Source organism: Cololabis saira, chromosome 23 (assembly GCF_033807715.1).
Source record: "Cololabis saira isolate AMF1-May2022 chromosome 23, fColSai1.1, whole genome shotgun sequence".
Lineage (NCBI taxonomy): Eukaryota > Metazoa > Chordata > Actinopteri > Beloniformes > Belonidae > Cololabis > Cololabis saira.
The window spans coordinates 20,334,775-20,355,188 of record NC_084609.1 but is presented as its reverse complement, the minus strand read 5'-3'; the positions used below and the strand labels follow the sequence as shown (position 1 = coordinate 20,355,188).

General features: G+C 39.7%; 1 protein-coding gene across 14 annotated transcripts in view; it reads left to right on the top strand.

Annotated features, from left to right (window-relative positions):
• The window catches only part of nrcama (neuronal cell adhesion molecule a), an 88,723-nt gene that overhangs the window by 36,219 nt on the left and 32,090 nt on the right, over window positions 1–20,414 (top strand). For all 14 annotated transcript variants that reach the window (XM_061715009.1, XM_061715014.1, XM_061715010.1 and 11 more), the window contains exon 3: window positions 20,192–20,360. In XM_061715009.1, coding sequence (XP_061570993.1) covers window positions 20,267–20,360 — 94 coding nt within the window. In that variant the 5' untranslated portion in view covers window positions 20,192–20,266. The remainder of the gene's footprint in view (window positions 1–20,191; window positions 20,361–20,414) is intronic.

Genomic DNA, 20,414 nt, shown 5'->3' with positions numbered 1-20,414 from the left:
AAGAAGAACTGGACAAACATCCTGTGACATCACACAGGTTTTCTGTAGAGTGCTTTCCTTGCACTGCGTGTGAACCATGTTGCAAAATGGGGAGTGCATTCAAACCTGGAAGCCAACTAGAAAATAGATATTTTAGCTCATGCTAACCCATGGTGCTAACTAATATTACCTTACATTCATTCCTATCAAATCTGTCCATCCATCCTAATTTCTGATGTTTCCACTCAAACAATGCGTGTGGCTCGGCTGGATGAGGAAGGTCCCAGCTGTTACGAAGCCTCAGGGGTATGCAAGGCTACAATCGTTAAGTTAACACACAGTTAGAGCAGGCTGCCTGCTGCTTAACCAGCTTCATCCTCGGACCCGGTCAGGCCCACCCACAGCCAGTCACTGTGGTCTGTTAGTACAATTAACAGCCCAATAAAGCTTATTCTCTCTAAAATAAGAATGACTATAGTCTGTTAAGTCTTTGGTCACAGCTCAGGAGTCAGTACAGAGCTAAGTAGCTGAAGTGATGACAGCTAGCCATTGATGTCAATAAAAAGATCATATCCCTAATTACACATAAAACCGTTGCTTTATCTAATTTTAACTGATGTGGTACAAAAACGACTAAATTGTCCTGGATCGGAAATCTAGCTATGTCATCTGCTTAGTTGGACATTTTAACATGGAAGTCAATGGAAATTGATTTGCTTTTGGAATCAGCCCCCAGTGGTCATTCAAGAAACTGCAATTAAAATCCCCTCCTGGTTTGCATCAGACTACCAAGGCAGATGTTGCCCCTTGATTGTTCACGAGCACTACAGTCTCACCTCCCTCACTCTTACCGCTCCGTTTACAGTCTCTGTCTTCCTGCACCGTCCGAAATCAGTGTAGAGAGGTGCCAATATATGTTCCTGCATCCACGAAATACTGCATCGTCCTTTCTGCTTGCCTGTGATTTCACAATTCCCATGATGATCAAGGGAAGACACAATTTAAACCCCGTTCTCTTGTTTTGGAATACAATCAAAATTAAAAATACCCACAAAATAAAAATACTCCCTTTGCCTAAAATGTGAGAGAATAATTGAATTTCCTAGCATGTGTGGGGACACAGTTTGAATATTACTAGGAAATTAGGAGCCACCTGCTCTGGGATCACCTGCTGCTGAACTGGAGGAAGGCAGTGCACTCATACGATTTAACACACTCAGATAAATAAGAACAAGAACTTACAGTCTTAAATACTATGTACAGTATGTGAATATCTTTTACGCACACATTACATAATTAATATGTCTTTGTAAGCAGCTCACACTCATTTGCAGAGGATCATTACACCTTCAGTTGTGATGATTTAAGAGCCTGATAGGCTTGTGCTTGAGCCATTATTTAAACAGCAAGTCATTATCACAGCAGTTTATTTTATGGAAAAGTGGTTTTGAATTCAGTAAATGTAAATGGTGATGGTGGATGTCCTCTCCTCGCCCTGATCCAGCCCCACCTCTCCCCCCCCGTCCACCCCTCCCCGTGAGTAATCCTGATGAACAGATGGATGGAGGAGGAATCAAAGGGTGGATGCCAGCTTGTTGCCCTGCTATGACATAGTCAGTCAGCTCCTTCCCCCTCTCACCTCCTGCCCCCTTTCCATCATGCCCTTTTTTTTTTTCATTCCCGTCAGCACTTCGGCGTGATCAGCCCCAGTCTCCTTTTCTGATTGGCCTCACAGTGAGACTGTCTGTCTGAGCATCCGTCAGGACCACAATAAGCAGACATCCATGAAAATTGGCCATAAAGGTTTGACCGTTTGACCCGGAGGACAAATGCACACAAATCCGCAGAGCTACACACAGTAACTCATGTCGCTGATAAACCCAAAGTCACATGGCAAGGTCACGTGCGTCTATCAGCTCATCAATACCTTTTACTTTGTAGTAACACTCAGGAATACCAATGAGACTTGGCTCGTTTACAGCCCCAGATGGATTTACAGCATGGGCCCACTGTCACGCTGTAAATCTGGAGCGTTACTGAAGATCGATTTTTAGTTCCTTTATCAAACATGAATCCTCCCTGCCTTCTTCATGTCAAAAGTACTTTTCACAGTTCACACCTGAGGGCTGGAGGTGTCTTCAGACTCCTCCTTGTAGTATGGTGAAAGTACAAGTAGTCCTTATCTGAAACTTGCAATTGGCACTTTCATTCTGCAGTTGCAGGTCAAGATATTAATTGAGGATATTGAGTATCTGCCACGCTACCTGTCACACACACAAACAGACATAAATCATTCATGGATTGAGCCTGCTCGGCTGTCTGGTCTCACTGAGTGTGCAGTTTTTCATGCACACATGTAAACTCATATATGCAGATCATACACTGTATAAATCAATGGATGAAGTGTTAGGTCATGTGACTCCCTGGTTTCTGAAGAGTGGTTTTGAAGCCTTATTGTCTTAAGGGGGCGCAGCCAGGTTGCTGATGGGAACACACCCACTGGGTGGCTGCCAGCTCCTTCAGCTAAATCCCGCTGAAATATATTCAGCTCTGCAGTCAGACTTTAACAGCAAGATGTACCGTTTAAGGTGCTGACGTGACACTGGATCAATAATGACACTCGCATTTAGCCGACATTGGGTTAATACAAACGGCTGGTTGCTTCGCTAAGCGCGGTAGCATGACAATTAGTGATGGCAGCTAACTATTGGCTCAACCATATTAGAAATACATTTATTGCTTTACATAAACTCTCCTGGTCTGTTACCAAAAAAATGCATCCCTCTTATAGTTGTCGTGGGTGTGATATCACATGATTGAGAGCAAAATGTTTTTCTGAAACAGGCTGTACATATGTTTATTTTCTGCTCCTATTTTAACATGGGAGTCGATGGAGATTGGCTCCCTTTTGTAGCCAGTCTCCAGCGGCCAGTGGAGGAACTGCAACGAATCTTAGCTCCACATGAGACTCAGTCTGGAAGTTAGATGGTTGGCCTTTTAGCGAGACAAATGATATCTGACAAGCAGAAACAACAGTGTAGGTCCTGTACACAAGGTGCCTGCATAGCTGCAAGCAGTTGTATGCAAATGTTCAACTGGACTGAAACTGGACTGTGCCCTCCATGCATATTTTACAGTTTCTGACATGGGATTTGATCCAAAGGTTCTGAAAGGGAACTCATACAGAGCATGCAGGATGTATAAAACGTGCTAAGTCGTAACTCTTTTTTGCCATTGTCCCAATTTACTCCCGCAGGCTTAACCACAGATTCATCTGCTGTTCGGGTGTGGACTAATAGGTCAACCAGAAAAGCCCAATGTTAACAAGCTAGATGCAGGAACCATCATACTTTGATCAGCAAACTAATTTCCTTCATCTGCCTGCATATTAGGACAAAAAAAAGGGGTCAAGTTAAACGTCCTAGTCAAATAGGTGTAACTCAACTAAACTATGGATGTAAATAGCAACTGTCTGCATTTTTACCATCATATGAATATTCCTGGAGCAAACATCTTAACATTTGTTTCATGAAAAGGAAGTGATGTTTACATCCCTTGAATGGGAAGAGGAGAAAAAGCTTTTTACAGGAAGTAAAGACATCCTTATTTTGGTAGAACTTATCAAAGTTCAGTTCTTTTTAATAAAAAAGTAATTTAAAGTGAGGTCAAAGGCAGCCAGGACCAGCTGACACTTGTTTAAGCAACACATATGCCGTGTCTGGCTAATAGATACCTAAGTGATTAAAGTGGAATGCTTTTGGTGATGATCAATAATGACAGTCAGTGGCATTTGGCAGCATTTAGATCGCTCTGGCAGAGATCAATAAATATCTAGTCGTTTCCTCCTTTAAACATCACACATTCTTAAATTAATGTCAGGAGCACAATTTGCTTTCTTTCAATAAAAGAAAAAAAGTTTAAAAATGATAAAAAATATTTTTTATCATATCCAAGGCCGGTCATCATTATATTTTAGAAAAATGTAGATGTCCTTTGTGTGTAATGAAAACTGTTCCTTGAGCCAACTGAAATATAGTTAACAGTACATTTTCATTGAGTCACAATGTCATCACTTCCAAAATGACGTCACAGGGTGATGCAAGTATTAGTGTCTATCATCACAAGTGAGCGGCGGTGCTGTGGTCACAGCTTTTTAATTGCCCAGAGGTGCAATCTTGTGTCCTAAAACGCCACTGCCATTTCAGCAGTATCCCAGCGGTAAACAGCACGGAAGGACAATGGCTCCCCGCGGGTCGGTGTTAGAGGAGCGGATAGGAACCAGGCATGGCACGGCACATGCTGACCATCAGCACTTCACAAAGCCTCAGAGAAAAGCAGGCGGCTGGGGGATTCTGCGGATAGTGCTGGAATAAATGGACCCTAAAAAACCGAAGGCCGTGTGTGTGAGTGTGTGTGAGTGTTCACGTTTAAAAGAGGCTGAGATGGTTTGTTTTGATTAGGCGGCTGAGAGTGATCCGGTTTGGGGGCTGATAGAAACAAAGGACTCAGTAGATTTGTATTGTTGTTGTGAGGAAGCGGCGTTAGTTTAGTGAAAGGCCCTCTTATATGAACTTCCAGCGTAGTTTATAGCTTCTGGTTAAGTCAGCAGTCAGAAGAGTTGACGGTGCCAAACTGGAAAAAGAAGTGGGCAAAGCCACTTTTCGCAAGAATATAATGCTTGCAGCTAATGTGTTCTTGATAAAACTATGCATGATATGCATATCATATTTGTCCTAATTACAAAAGCTGATTTGTCGGCTCTGTTATCAGTACATTCAAATAATTCCCTGAAAAGACAGATCTACATCAGCCTTTACCTGATCCAAGTTATTGTCCCCTTGTTATTGTCTGTGCATTTCCCATCCTGCATAGCTTCACTTCAGCTTGAGAATGAATGCTTTATTTCCAGTGCTCATCTAAAGTGTCTCCTTACCTTTCAAGACAAGAAAAATGCAACATTATCTGCCTATTGCAGGGATATTCAATTGGCGGCCCGCGGGCCACATGCGGCCCGCCAGGAGCTTTTATGTGGCCCCTGGTCATATTTCAAAAAAGGGGGTGTTTGTTGAAAAAAAAAAAAATTTTTTTTTTTTTTTTTTTTTTTTTTTTAATAATATTTTTATAACTGGCTACTATGGACTAAAATGGTTGTGCTCAATGCTTAATATAATATTCAAATAAGGAAATCTTGGTGGAAAGTGGTGCTTTGTCATTATGGCGTGTTTTATTAAAAGTAGGTCAATATCAATTTCATTAAGTTTGCACAATGCATGGTTTCAAAATGAACTTGCATTCAAAATAATATTTCTTTATCTGAATATTATATTTAACATTCACAATTACTAAATCTGGAGACAATTAATACATAATTCATATGTAAACTAGATATATTCAAATGTATAATACAAATGTATTATATTTACATAAGTCTTCGTCTTTGAGTGCAAAATACATTTTGAAAACCCCCACATTTTCAAATTGTGCGGCCCTCTCCATACAGTCCTTTTGCAGATGTGGCCCCCGGCCGAATCTAGTCGAATACCCCTGGCCTATTGTGTGAGATGTAAATGTGCTTAAGTAAAGTGTAAAACAATATAAAACATGTCTGAAAGGTTGCCCATTGGTTCTGGTGGATTTGTGAGGCAGTGCAATCTGTTGTTATTCTACCGCCAGTCAATGTCCAGTCAAGGTTTTACTCCAAAGAAGGAACCTTTGGTCCCCTTATGACAAAATTGTGATTCGATTGTTGGAGATCTGCTAGTTGGAGTGAGTTTGTGAGATTGATTGTTATTAAGCTGACAGATGCAGATGCAGAGACAAATACTAAGAGTGGGTTGGCCTTTTTCCTGTCAACGTCTTTGCTTCAGATATTTAGGACTTGCATAGCAGCCAGTGAATGTTTTCTTAAGAGAGGATGGACACCAGAAACTGAGCTCCAATAAGAATCGACATCCATTCATTCATTTTCCATTCCCACTTGTTACAGTTTAGCCCTGCGGGGGGGTTGAGGTAAAGTTCTTACCGTAGGCACTGGATGCACAAAGGCCATTGTTTGGTGTTGTGGGCAGTGATCTGTGTTTGGTCTGCTATGAGTTAGTATTTGCTTACAGGTGTCACCTGCATCCCGTCCTTTCAGCAGCCTTTATAGTTCGGTGTTTTGTCTCAGCCACTTTTATTACTTCAGTGGTGTTTTCAGAGAAGCTCAGGTGCACACCCCCCCTCCCCGGAAACCCACAGTGGGGACCAACAAAATGCAAAGTCTGCTTTGTCAAATGCCAGCAGTTGCGCAGCAGTGATGCAGGACTCACAGTCAAGCTTGGCGTCGGTGGGGATTCATGGCTCAGCATAACCGGGTTTTTGGAGACTTCAGCGTATCTGCGGTCTGCTGAAATGATATAGACTGTGAAGAAAATGTATCTGCAACATTTACTATGGTTAAGGTTGTATCAGTTCAGTAGAAACAGTGATGTGCTGAGCTTCAGATGAGAGAGCGTGCACTCTGGTTCTAGCTGAAAGCAGTCTGACTCAATCCTTTGCCACAAATATCGCTGTCATTCTTTGATGTGATTGCAAATGATTGTGTTTTCTCCCCCTGTCTCTAATCCCCCTTTTGCTTCCCTTTTGGTCCTCCATGGTCCGTCTATTGAGGCTGTCACCCCTCAGTATGTTTGTTAGCGCGACTGAAGGCTGTGGAGTGTCCAAGCAAGTTGCTTTAGGCTTTGCAAACTAAGGGGCAGAAGAACTTTTGGGTTTGTGTCAGCCTGTTTCATGTCAGTCTTTGTTGTAGAAAGACGTTGACTCTTTTTATCCCAGGTGATCAGTTAGATCAAAGAGGAATGTGGTGTCTTGATTAAAGAAACCAAATCAGCCTAAATGCTTGCCCGTTTCAAAGAAACTGAACCTTTAATGGACAAGTCTGAGAGCAAAAATCATTTGAAAAGAGTTAACACCATCTTCATGTATGTTTGCTCCCGCTGTGATTTCCTGAAGTCCCAAAGCCTTAGAAATGGCTTTGTCGCTCTTTTCTGTTGAATTTCTTTAGATGGGGCCATGATGTCTCGCTTTTTTTTTTTTTTTTAAGTCTCTTAGCATCCTTCATGTTGTCAGACAGGTTTTATTTGCGATTTCTTTGTTTCACACGTCTGGCAGTAGTCAGGCCTGGGTGTAACTGCGGATATTGAACACTTGAAATCACTATTTTACATCGGGCCACATTGGTTTGGATAGCTCTTTATTTCACCTAAAGGGCTTTTGGAGGTTTGCCCCTGTTGGGTTTTAATAATGCCCCACAGACTTAAATTGTTCTCTATACTGCAAGCTTTTAAACACATTATCAAATATGATAAGAATATACTATAAATGGCGACTGGTATTTTTAATTTTACCACAGGCAGTTGAAGCTGATCAACCTTTTAGGTACAGTGGAGTTGTGAGACACGTCTTGAACTAGATCAGGTTGTACCCAAGATGGTAATGCTGAAGTCATGTAACATCCAAGTAATGGTTAATAAATATTGTACTTTTTCTATAAAGGTTGGACTTAATTGTGAGTCAACCTTTGTGTTTTTTATTTAATTGAGGCGTTTATATTAATTAGTTGCTTATATGAGCAATGTTTCTGTTTAATGCATTCAGTAACAAGTACAGTCAACTCAAAGGTTGTTTTTTTTGTCGTACTATATCCCCATTAACGCTTGATGACTTATTTGTTTATGAAAACCGATGCAGAGTCATATCGGGTCTGAAAAGGCAACAGCAGGCAGACATCATTTGAGTGTAAGGATTTGCATGGATTCGCTCAAGGACAGAGGGGACACACTGGTGGATTTATCATAATGTCCCTTCATGTTTTACTGAACATTTACTTGTTCCATCTGCAGCAACCGGAAGTAAATACAAATAACTGCAGTAAATCCTCAAACTGTACATTAAGAAAAAAACATTAGCCATCATAGTGACTATAGGCTTCATAATGCTCATGGACTTTGAGAAAAAAAAGCACACAAAATGACACAGCAAAATATGGAAAGGAAGACAGAAAGAGGCAGACGTCCAGAGTGACTCCTCGATGCCTCAGCTGTGACCCCTGAGTCAGTACGAGAACCAAAGACGATGATGAAAGATGACCTGCCCATTAGCAGAAGTCTTCCTACTCATCCTCTGAGTCCTCTGTTGTCTTCGGTTGTCATCTTCTTTGTTTTGAGGTTTTTTTTTCTTGGCACCCTGGGAGAAAATTGGGTTTGAGTAATTAATTTTGTCCATTTTGCTTTAGGACAAGTTTGAGGCTGTGTATGTGTCTATATGTATGTATAATTGTGCCTCTCATTGGAGAATATTGCTGCCAGAGGAATGTCCTTCCACCTTACTGCACAGTACAGCCTCATGGCGTGGCCTTTATATGTGAAAAATTCACAACGTTCTTCCTAAACACATTAACATAGCTCCGAGTGCAACAAACCGGCCTGAAAGAGGGTTTCAGTATTTTTGGAGTATGGCGATGAAAATCACAGACAAATATACTGTATCTGTTACATGGAATAATAAAATACATCGTAGTTGTTGAAATTTTAATATGCTCACATTTGCACGTTGTAGCTGATTTGATTTGGTCCATTTCTGTTTTTGGAGAATATTTACATTATTTATGAAATATTCAAAAAATGATTACACTGAGTCTAATGCAAATAATGATAATTTTGGTAAATCAACTACGGTAATGTCAACTACTTTGTGACTAGTCAACAACCATCTCTGTCATGTTCACCAGGTACCTCACTATAATGCTGCTGACAAATGACCGCTGAAACTCACAGCTCACACATGCGATGCCATGTGAGGATACGTGGAAGATACGGGCAGAAGCTGGCCAACATGGCCTGGTACCAAAGTCCTTGGTGGCATTGCCTGCATAAACACGGGCCACTGCAAAGCAGCACAATATGGAGCATTTAGTGATGCTACTTCCTTACTCCCTCCCATAGACTGTATAAAACATTTGACGAAGCAATTTTGTCATGTGACCCATTGGTGTTTTAAAGGCAGTTTTTCTTCATGGGGTGCAGCCGTGTTGCCCAGCAAGCTGATGGGAACATGCCCACCGCATGTCGGGTCTGACATTAGCTTTGCTCCCAGCTCCTTCAGCCAAGTCCTGCCTAAATATCTGCAGAGTTGCCATCAGCCGCTGAGTTCATGCAAATGGGTGGTTGCTTTGCTAAGCGCGGTAGTATGAGGATTATGGATGAGGAAGTGATAACGAATAGCCATTGGCTGACCTGACTGTCAATCACTCATATTAGAAACAAATGTATGGCTTTATATACATTTTCCTGGTAAGGCACAAAATATAAATGTATCCCCCTCAGATTTGTCATGGGTGTGAAATCAAACGACTGAAATATGTTTATTTAAGCTCTAAAGTTGGACATTTTAACGTGGGAGTCGCTTTTGCAGCCAGCCCCTAGTGGTCAGTTGCGGTACTACAACAAGTCTTGGTCCTGCATGAGCCTCAACCCCACATTTAGATGGTTGGCTTGTTTCTCTTGTTACCATGCTCCTTTCTTATGAGCTAAATGCCAGCTATATTGCCCTCTGCACTTCCTATAGTTTATTACATCAACAAATGAACACTCCCTTTGAGTGATGAAGACAGTCATGTAGATTTATAAGACACCTTGATGATAAAACTTTCAAATATTCATAATTGGTTCTGTCGGTTATCTTGACTAGGGCTGCTTGCTTGGCTGAAGTCATGAGATTATGAGTCTAAACAATCATGTAAGTGGGGATCATGTAAGAATCAAGCAAATACTCTGCTTGTTTAAGGATGGATATCTCAGCGTATCCCGTCCTTTCTGGATTATATAAAAAAAAGACAATACGATGTACCTTTCGACTTCTAAAATAAACCTCGCCATGTTTGGTTGGTATGTCTTCTGAGACTCTTGTTTACCCACAACCTCCATGGGTTGACATAATGTCGATGTATGGAGTCAGAGCCACTCGTAGTATTTTATTTTCAAAATTCACCACATATTTTCAAAGCTTCAAAACCACTATGGTTTTGGGGGCCCACCCTTTTTTACTAGAATGGCCCGACTCATGGCAGCTAATGTGGCACAGGCGCTTTGCTGCACCTCTGCTCTCAGTGGGCCCCAGGCTTTAAAGTTGGAAATACTCAAGAGCATCAGCTTCAAGAGCAGAACATTAGGGAAAAAGCTCGCCACCAAAATCACAGCGACAAACTTTGTACCGAGGACATGGTAGGAGTGTGTTCAGGGTGTTGCAAACATTTCTATTCTGACTTACAGCTCCTGCTGGATAATGTCTAGAAAACTTCTGGGCTGAAGTGCAAACATTTATAAAAACAGCTTCAGGATTTTCATTGTAAAATTTAAAAAAAATTATTCAAATCACACATTAAAGCTTTTGCGGTAAGGATGATCTCGCAAACTATGGCTAGTAAGTGGAAACCAATGTGAAATCTGTTATATTTGAACAAAGCTGTTTCCTTGTTGTTACATTATATTTGCAGGATCAATAACGTGTCAGTCTGCGTTTTGTCATTTATGATCAGAAACTAATTTTGCTCATTTGAAAAAAAAAACCCATTAGCACAGCCTTTTTGAATATTTTATCTTGCCATGGGGACTGTAACTACAGGCGTTTTCATTGTTATTTACAGAGGCATTGGCAGCTCTGACATGACTTGCAGTTTCTCACAAACATTTCTACAAACCTGAAGTGTATAAACTTGCAGCAATCTCAAAAAACACAAGCTCCCCACAAAAAATTAAATGGGGTCATTTGTACATCCATGACCATTTAAAGTCCTTTGCAATTGAGTTCATTAAAATAGACTTCAAATAACTTAAAGACAAAGTAATTGAAGAAGAATGTGATCTCACATTTGTGGATTCTTTTTTCTCTTAACTCCTTTCACCTAAATATTTTTATTTATACTTCTTTTTACATTCTTTCTAGTCTCCATGATGTTTTAACGCCTTTCTTTTGTTTGTTTTTACCTTCTTGACACAAGTCCCAAATAATGAGCTTCACTTAATCTCTGTTAGAAATCCACCAGGAGGTCTGGCACAGCTTAATATATCCACCATCACTGTGGGTGGGGGTGGGGGGTGGCTGCTATATCTGCTGCAGCTGCATGGAACATTATTGTAATTATATGGTCATGGGATATTACCGTTTGCATGATCATACTGCCATTTTTCACAATGAGATTAAGAGATTTGGGATGCATGGACAGCATCTAATGCCTTCAGCGAAGCTGCTCTCTTTTTCTGCACTTGTAATTCTGCAGTGAGAGTAATATCCAGAAGGACGTGTCAGCGTAATTAGCCGTGTCCTGAGGTCGTAGCAGTTCCCACTCGCGGCCCAGATCAACTGGATAGGAATCTTAGGAGTATTCATTACCTCATTCTCACTCTCTATGCAAGAAGGCATCCGGAGGAGTAGAACAACTGGGATGGGTCGAGCAGGGCACCTGATGGGTTCACCTTCAGATGTCTCTGAAGACTTCAGCCTGCTGCGCACACATATTACTTGTATGTGTATGTGTACGTACTGGACCTATGTGCACATGTGCTACATGATGTATGGTGGGGTGTGTGTGTTTATTGTGAGGATGCACCTGCATGAAAGCTGCACGTTGCACCACCAAAATGCCATATATATATCACCATCCAGTGATTTTGATGAGAGCTGTGGCATCATTTATGCAGAAAGGAGCTATTTTTAGCTTTCTTGACAAGAAGCTGAGTATAGTTCTACTGTACAAATACTATGTTTAAGTGCTGTTTTGGCACCACAGACACCCGTCTAATCAGGAAAATAGTTTGCAGATGCAGCTGAACGCTTGATTATTTCCAGGGTTAATTGCTGTCTGATTGCATGTGACCATCCACCGTGCCAGTGAGACAACACCCATATTAGTGTGTCAATAGGGTAAGATTATAAATACAAAAAGATTAATTTCTGCAAAACCGGATATTTCTGTGATTTAGCAGGGCTGAACCCTGAACTCATGGCGTTATGTTATTTCAATCTCATGATGAACACAAATCTGCAAATGCTAACATTTGAAGCCCTTGAAGCAGAGGGCTTCAAGGAAAAAGCAAGCACATGTTATTTCTTCTCTCTGGAGAGCGGTTTACCAGTGGCCATTAATGCCAACATGATTTTATTCATATACGATGCATCAGTGGGCATTCCTTTGTGATCTACTACAGAAAAGGAGCGAGTGCTCGTGGGCCTGCGCTCATACGTATGTAACTTGATCCATATGACACACTAACAAGGATTTTGTTAAATATGGTGTGTCTGTGCATCCATGAGCCAATTTGAAGACTGCTATTTCTGCAGTGCTGCTGTGAGTTTTCCAGCAGAGCGCACTCACATGTCGTATGTTAACAGGCATGCACGTGGTCGCCAGGGCATCTCAGCTGTGTGATGTACTGTATGAGTGGCTATTTTCTGCAGAATGCAGCTAATACAGCACCAAATAGATTATTTACCACTGAGGCAAACATTTTTCATTACAAAAGTTTACCAACAGGCCTAAGACCATCATAAATGAACTGACAGGGTACATAGATTTCAATTTGATTGAAAATGCAGGTAAGAAATACATTCACACTGCAGATGTGTAACATTTCAGTCACCTTCCAGTTCTGGACTAAGACACTAGAGTAAACCATCTGAGGATGGAGAGAGTCCACCCACCCATGATACATTTTTGCAGCTGCGTTATTTGTTCATCTCAGGGGTCTGTAATGAAAGTAAAACTACCAGGTACAAAAACAAGGCATGTGTTGGCTGGGTTCAGTTCTTCATCACTGTGGCTCATTCACCAAGACTGTAGTTACTTCTGTAACCACTACTTATTAGCAGTACTCGAGTTGTAAAAAAAAATCAGGGGGGATGGTGGATTTTATCATATGGGGACAGATAATTTGTGCTGATTACAAATAATATAATATATTACAAATAATAATTAAATGCAGCCTTCTGTAAGCTTTAAATATCCACTGGGCTTACATCAAATACATCAAAACACAAAAATAAAAAACAGTGTTCTGAACTTATCAATATGCCTCTGTCCTTCACAGGATAAGTAAAATGGATCACTGCAAAAACTCAAAATCTTGACAAGAATATTTGTCTTATCTCTAGTTAAAATGTCTCATTCTAGTAAAAAAAATCTCATTACACTTAAAACAAGACTCATCAATGGAAAAAACAACAATTTTAACCTGTTTCAAGTAGATTTTCACTTGCAATAAGTAGAAAATCTGCCAGTGGAACAAGATTTTTTTGCTTGTAATAAGAAGATACATCTTGTCCCACTGGCAGATTTTTCTACTTATTTCAAGTGAAAATCTACTTAAAACAGGTGAAAATTGTCAAATAAGTTATTTTTCTGGTGTTATTTTTCTGGTGTTGACTCTAAATGTTGAAATAGCAGTAAAACCACATTCGTTGATGAAATGACATAAGGGATGGAAAGGGGGGATGACAGTTTTACAGGGGGGATGATTTGGACCGTTTTTATTTCAGGGGGGGATGCCATCACCCCTCATCCCCCCTCAACTCCAGTACTGCTTATTAGTCTGATTAGCATACATTTGATTCTTTAAGAATCAAGTACATAGCCCCTCACACAACCCCTCTTTACAAAATGCATACATTCTCCTTCATCTTCATCATTTTCTATATAAACAGGCTGACAAGGTTTTGCAGATTCTGGAACTCAGGATGTTTCAGCGATGAAGACAGGACATTTAGCCAGCTGGTTGGGTACACAGCCAGATAGCAATGTTGGCTAAAGCATTGAAGCAGATTATGATGTTTGGGGTTAAGGTTGATTGTACGGCACCATACGTACTGTACTTAGTCCACTGTACTGTTTATACACAGTCTAGTACAACAAAGCTATCAGCATTTGAACTTGTTTTAAGAAGACATTTTCCAACATTTATAATGTGTTTGAATGCAGACATCTAATAGCTTACTTCCAATTTAACAGCACACAGGCGACACTAACTTTAAGCTACTGTTGCTGAGTTTGTTCTTCATCACCCGAAAAGGTAAATGACGGGAAAGCAGACGGACACATGCACAATGTTTAAGTTGTTTATGCTACAGGAATCTGGTCTGCTTTAACTTCCCTTCCTGCTGCAGTATTTACACAGGCAGAATCTCTGTGAGTACTTCATTTAAGACACACTGGTTATTTAACCTTGAGAACGTCACACACGTACAGAAGAATGCAGCAAAGAACACTTTCCACTTGTGTAGACTAAATATTTATTACCTGCAGCTAATTTTTATAGACTAATCCTACGTATAGTATATCACAAGTTACTTGTTTTAAGACCTTTGTAAAGATGTGCTTTTGATGTAGAGTAAAGCTGGTATCACATCTGTTTTCTGATTCTGATGAACGTTCAAATACAAACAACTTTTCCATTTACAAAAAGTAGCAAAAATGGAAATGAAAGAAAATGTAGAGTACACTTCCTTTAAAATACAAAAACAATGCAACATTTGGGCTCCATGAGTATCTCAACTTAGCAATTCACTCATGTGGTTACTTGTTTTTGATTAAAAAAAAAAAAGACTGTATCCTGGTCACAAGACAGTAATTCAAAAAGAGTGACTTCAGTCAGAATGCTCCAGGAGATCCGCAGTTATGACCATCTATAATGCCTCTTTGAAGAAACTTGGATAATAAAAGCTCCTGCAACGTCCAATTTCCTTTAATGAATTCATAATCAAATTGAATTGAATTATTTTAAAATTTTGTTTAGGTTCAGAATTTACTGAAGTAGCTGATCTGTACGGAAGAGTATTAGCGCCAGGCAGGAGAAAAATAAAAATAATATTTTAGAGGAAGAAGATTTTTTTTTCATTATGCACTTCGAGAAAAAAGTCGAAATGTCAAGAAAAAAATCGAAATGTTGGGAATAATGTTGAAGTACAATTTCGAGAAAAAAGCCGAAATGTTGAGAAAAAAGTCGAAATGTTGAGAAAAAAGTGGAAATGTTGAGAAAAAAGTTGAAATGTCGAGAATAATGTTGAAGTACAATTTTGAGAAAAAAGTTGAAATATATTTCAACTTTATTCTTGAAATTCCGACTTTATTTACGAAATTTCGACTTTATACACGAAATTTCAAATTTATTCTTGAAATTGTATTTCAACATTAATCTCGACATTTCGACTTTTTTCTAGAAATTGTATTTTCAACACTATTCTCGACATTTTGGCTTTTTTCTCGAAGTGCACAATAAAAAAAAATCTTCCCCTCTCAAATATTTTTTCTCTTGCATGGCCGTAAAACTCTTCCATAGATCTGTAATGTCCACTTCTCATATTAGTTCTATTCATTATTAAAGAAAGGTTGTTAATGTTTTTTGTTGACTGTGTATTTTAAATATTTCATTCATTTCCTTCTTGTTTTCCTGGAACTGCTCTGTGCGCGCCCCCGCTGCGCGCTCCCGTCTCTGACATTCCAGCCGCTCTCACGTGTTTTCTGTGTATAAAAGGCTCTCATATGGTATCTGAGATTTCCAAATCGTTGCAAAACACTTGTTCTGAATCCAGCCATTGACTATCTAGTATCTTACTTAGTCTCAAGGATACAGAACTCTGGCTGCTCCTCTGATGTGCTCATTGTGCCACCTCTAGCTCCAGCTCTGTTCCGTGTCTTGGTGTTACGCCCCTCTGCACATGTGTAGGAGTCAATACATGCTTCACTGGCTGCACCTGGATAAAACTTCACCCTCACTCTGGCCGCTACGCTTCTATCACAGATGATTCTAGACACTCTTCTCCACCAGCTCCACCATGCCTTGACCTCCTTTACCACCTTCTTCGCCTCTTTTCCACACTCCCCATTGCTCTTCTCAGTTGACTTTCAAAGCTACTTTTTATCATTGTAAATATTTAATTTGACCAGGAGTTTAACCATCCTGGTCATTCTGTGGAGAATTTCACGAGTGATAAAACCACACCACTCAAAATTAGATTTAAAATCTGATGCTGTAATTTAATTATGATAACAGTGAAACCAAAGAAAGGTAATAACTCAGTCAAATGCAAGAGCATGCATGAAATCTATTCTATTTCCTTGCTGATGTAGCGACTATTGTATGTCTGTGCCCAGCACACCATGGAAATGCTCAAACTGAACTTTTAGTCATCATCTTCTGAAAAAAGCCAGTGATGCAGGTCCTCATCTTCGGGGGTGTGAGGCTCCTCATTGGCCTGGGTCTTGTGCTTGACAGGCATGCATCTGTTAATGAGCTTTCTTCCAGTCTAAAAACAAACCAAAAAGGAATTTAATTGATCAGAAAAAACATGTTATTTTTCTGAACTTGTGAAATAGGTTTCTGAAGTTCACACACTTGCACAGCTTTTAACTGTTATACCCTGCAGATTACATCACACATTTCACCTAGTGCTCCATAATATCAATGCAGTGTTACCTGTAGATGTAGTACATAATAAAAATTTAGCAAAAGCTACAGCAAAAGCTGTTTTAAGTTGTGACAAAATATTGATACAGATTCACAAGGAAATATATAATCTTGGACAGCCTTAATTTTGGAGTCACATACACTTTTTTTGCCTTCTGCCAGACATCTTTTTCTGCACCTCTCCATCATTACTCTCTTTTTCTCTTTTTCCAGTTGTAGTTTTTCCATTTCCAGTCTGAAACAGGAAAGAGTAAAGATAAGAAGCCAAATCTTTTATGCAATACACCAAAAAATTTAAAAATCTAAAAATTCTGAAAGCGCCTTGTGCAGTCGGAGCTGGAGTATAAGCAAACCATTAACATTTAGAAATAATTTTTCACTTCAGTTTCATAATCTGTGTGTGAAAAATGACAAAAAAAAGCTTCACAGGTTGGTATGCAAAAGTAAAGGGGCTAAATAGAGGCACAGGTATGTGAGACAAGCAGGAACGAAGCTAATTAATGTTTTAAAACAATAGTTTTGCGGAAGCAGGGTGTCCAAAAACATGAATCAAAACACAGTGATGAGTGGGTACCTCACACAGTGGGAGACAATGATGACAATCTGGCAAGGAAGAGAGTAAACCTGATTGAAAAAAAAACTGATGGAGGTGACACAAAGGGAAGCAAACACAATCCAAACAGACCCGTTTGTGAACTCAGGTGTTAAAGCAGTTATGCTGGTATTCATGGCTGGGTTCAGATTTTGGAAAGTGGCCACGTAACTGTGATGACCAGCTTCTGCTATAGTGGCCCATTGCATTGTGGGATACAATATGTGAAATGTCAGTTACTGTGCATACTGATTTTTTTTTTGTCTTAATTATCACACCATCCTGGTATTTTTTCAATGGCACAGGTTGTACATTTGTTTGCACTACATTTTGACAAAATCAGTATGCTCTACTGGTGTAGTGTGTGGTTTTGAAAATAGTCTAAATATGAGTAACACAAACCTGGATTTCTCCCGACTCTCTTCGATAAGGCGGAGCCTTTTAAAGTCTTTTTCAGGGATACTCTCAAGTCCTTCGAGAACCGAATCCAGATGGCCCTCAATAGCAGATAATTTATCCATGGTCTTAAGTTTGGCCAACCCACGGCCCACACAGCAGGAGTGCACATCCGTCACCTTCTTGGCCAGGGCCTCTAACCTATTATCCTGTATGTTATTGAAAAATGAAAAAAATACTTTTCATATATATTGTGTACTGCAGCACCTGAGATTTGAACTTATAGGAAAAACCAACGAGCATAGTCTTACATGAAGCACATTCTCTCTCTTACCTGGTCGTTTGTTTTTAAAGTGTGGTGAAGCTGAACCTTTATTTTGAAGGAAGCAGCTTTCTCCTTTTCTCTTTGAATTCTTCTCTCCATGTCCTTCACCTGCAGCGTTAGCATCTGCTCTTTCTACTTGCTTCACACAAATATAAGTTAACTGTATATTTTATGATGATTAATTGCTTTCTGTGGTTGTAAAATAACATGTCTAATTACATGTTTTCTTTTATGCTTTACTTTAAGTTTGCCTTTTGCTCATATTCTTTGAAGCTGTTATTCTGTTATGGTTTTTTACAACTTTAACATAAATCTGTTCAGCACTGCAGTTAAAGCAGCTGTTAGAGACATACATTTTAGCCCCGGTGATCTCAGAAGCCTTATTCAGTCCTATATCTTCTTTTGTGGAGTGCTGCTTCAGAAACAGGATCCGATCTTCCAGCTCAGACATCTCAACCGCAATCTGACTGGGATCGGAGAAGTTCAGCTCCAACTTTTCCTGCACAAAGAGGGGAAAGTGACACCTCATTATAAACAGAGACTTCAAAAATATAAGGGATTTTGCTTTAATTTCAAGTCCAACAGATCTGACCTCTTCACGGTCACTGGCCAGATTCCAAGTGGTGACCCTGAAATGCCAAAGAAAGAGATCCAGTTTAGGGGCAATCTTGAGATAAATGGGCAAATCCAGCCATCTCACATTGCACAATATGTTCCAAATAAAACTAAACATATCAACACATAAAATAAAAAAATAAAAAAATGAAAACGCACCGTAAAGTTTAAACAAGTGGATAAAAAGTTTTATGTCATATGAAGTTTTATCTTGTATTTTCTCTTCAATACGACCCTGTGAAAAAGTTGGAACTGTACATCTGTACATCAAGTTGGACTTGCACGCAATGTTCGCTTTATAAATCACAGTCCAGCTGGAAGGCTGCGCAGCTGAATCCGCCTCATATCCCTCCCTCTACACGCCCACTTTTTACCTTAAAAGCGTAATGCAAAGTAGTATTTGAATATGGATGAGCCTGCTGAGCATGCGCAGCAGCTTCCTGCAGCCTGTTTGGCGTCAGAATGAATGAGACGCATGATGAGACGTGTCCAGCCACCGTGCCACTACATTTCACGGAGACTGAGATCGAAATTTTGAGGATGAGGTGGACAGGAAAACGACATTATTTGGTGGTCACAGTAAAAGTATAAATAGTATATAAATAGTATAAAATAAAGCGAGTGAAAATAAAACGCTGCGTCGATTTAACGCGGAACCATTATTTAGGCATAATTAGGCTTAACTAGTGTGTGCGTGTATGACAGACGTGCATGGGACGATTGTGAAATACGGAATAAACTGTTATATATATAAAGTGTTATATATAACTGTATATATATATATATATATACTGTATATATATATTATATTATTCTATCATTTATAGGTATGCATTCCTGAGGACCCACAGTCACGAGACTGTAATCTAGAATAGATGTACAGTTTTATTATTTCTAATAATAATAAGTAATCTGTTTTTAAGTCCTAAAATGTTTTTGGGCTCATGGGACCCAGGTCGGTTCTTTTAATGGCCTCAATCCACAGTCCTCATCTGCTCTTGGTGTTTTCCCCTCAGAATATTGATGGATTTCCATCCATCTGTTTTTTTCCATTAAGTGCCTTGCTGTTCCTGTCTAAGGGTTTGACTTTGATTTCTGCCACTAAGACACATAGCAACTCTGTGACATCGTTTCACAGAGGCCCCTCTATTAAAAATCATCATAAAAGGTTTAAATGTGCAATTATGTGTACATTTATTTTTTTAAGCTTTTAAGGAATCTGCAATTTAAATTCAGCCTCTGGAGATATGTTTTGGTTTGCTTTCATGTAAATAAACAGTTTATTAGAACGGCAGAGATAACTGTAACAGCGCAAGTACCATTCCTGCTTTTTCATGAACTGTATAAAAAGAGCTGGTTAAACTCTTTGAGGTGTCACCCGCAGGTTTTCTGCAGTGCACTTTTGAAACCCATTTTTTGGGACTCTAGGAGATGCCACGTTGGCACCACCTGACTCTGCTCAATCCCAGTTAATCCAAAAATGTGCAAATGGCTGGAATGAACAAATTTGACAGCTTAACTCACGTTAATCTGGGATGCTAACTTACATTACATCACATTCATTTTTTAAGCTACTTTTAAAGTTAAGGGAAAGACAAACTTTGAAAGTTAATAAAACAGCTTTTCCGGCTTCATGATTTAACTTACTTTGCAAAAAGTCCTGTCCTTGTTGATCTCAAATACAACAAAATACCATGGCTACTCCCATGGTGATCCTCCGACTTGACAGTGATGAATTAAAATGGAAAAAAAAACAAAGTAGTAAAAATATATTTTTCATGTTTTCTCTAGAGTGGATTCATCTTCTTCACTCTGTGCTGTTGAACCTGGGGAAAGGATCGTCATTGTCACTCTACACACCCGAACATGGACGGGAGCAGGAAGTGGCTTCTAGGCCTCGGAGCTGTAGTATTGGTATTCCTGAGTCACATGACTTCAGCGCTTGAAGTGCCTCTCGATCGTGAGTATCATCCTCATTGTTGTAGCGTTTACATGCACTATTTATATGGGACCT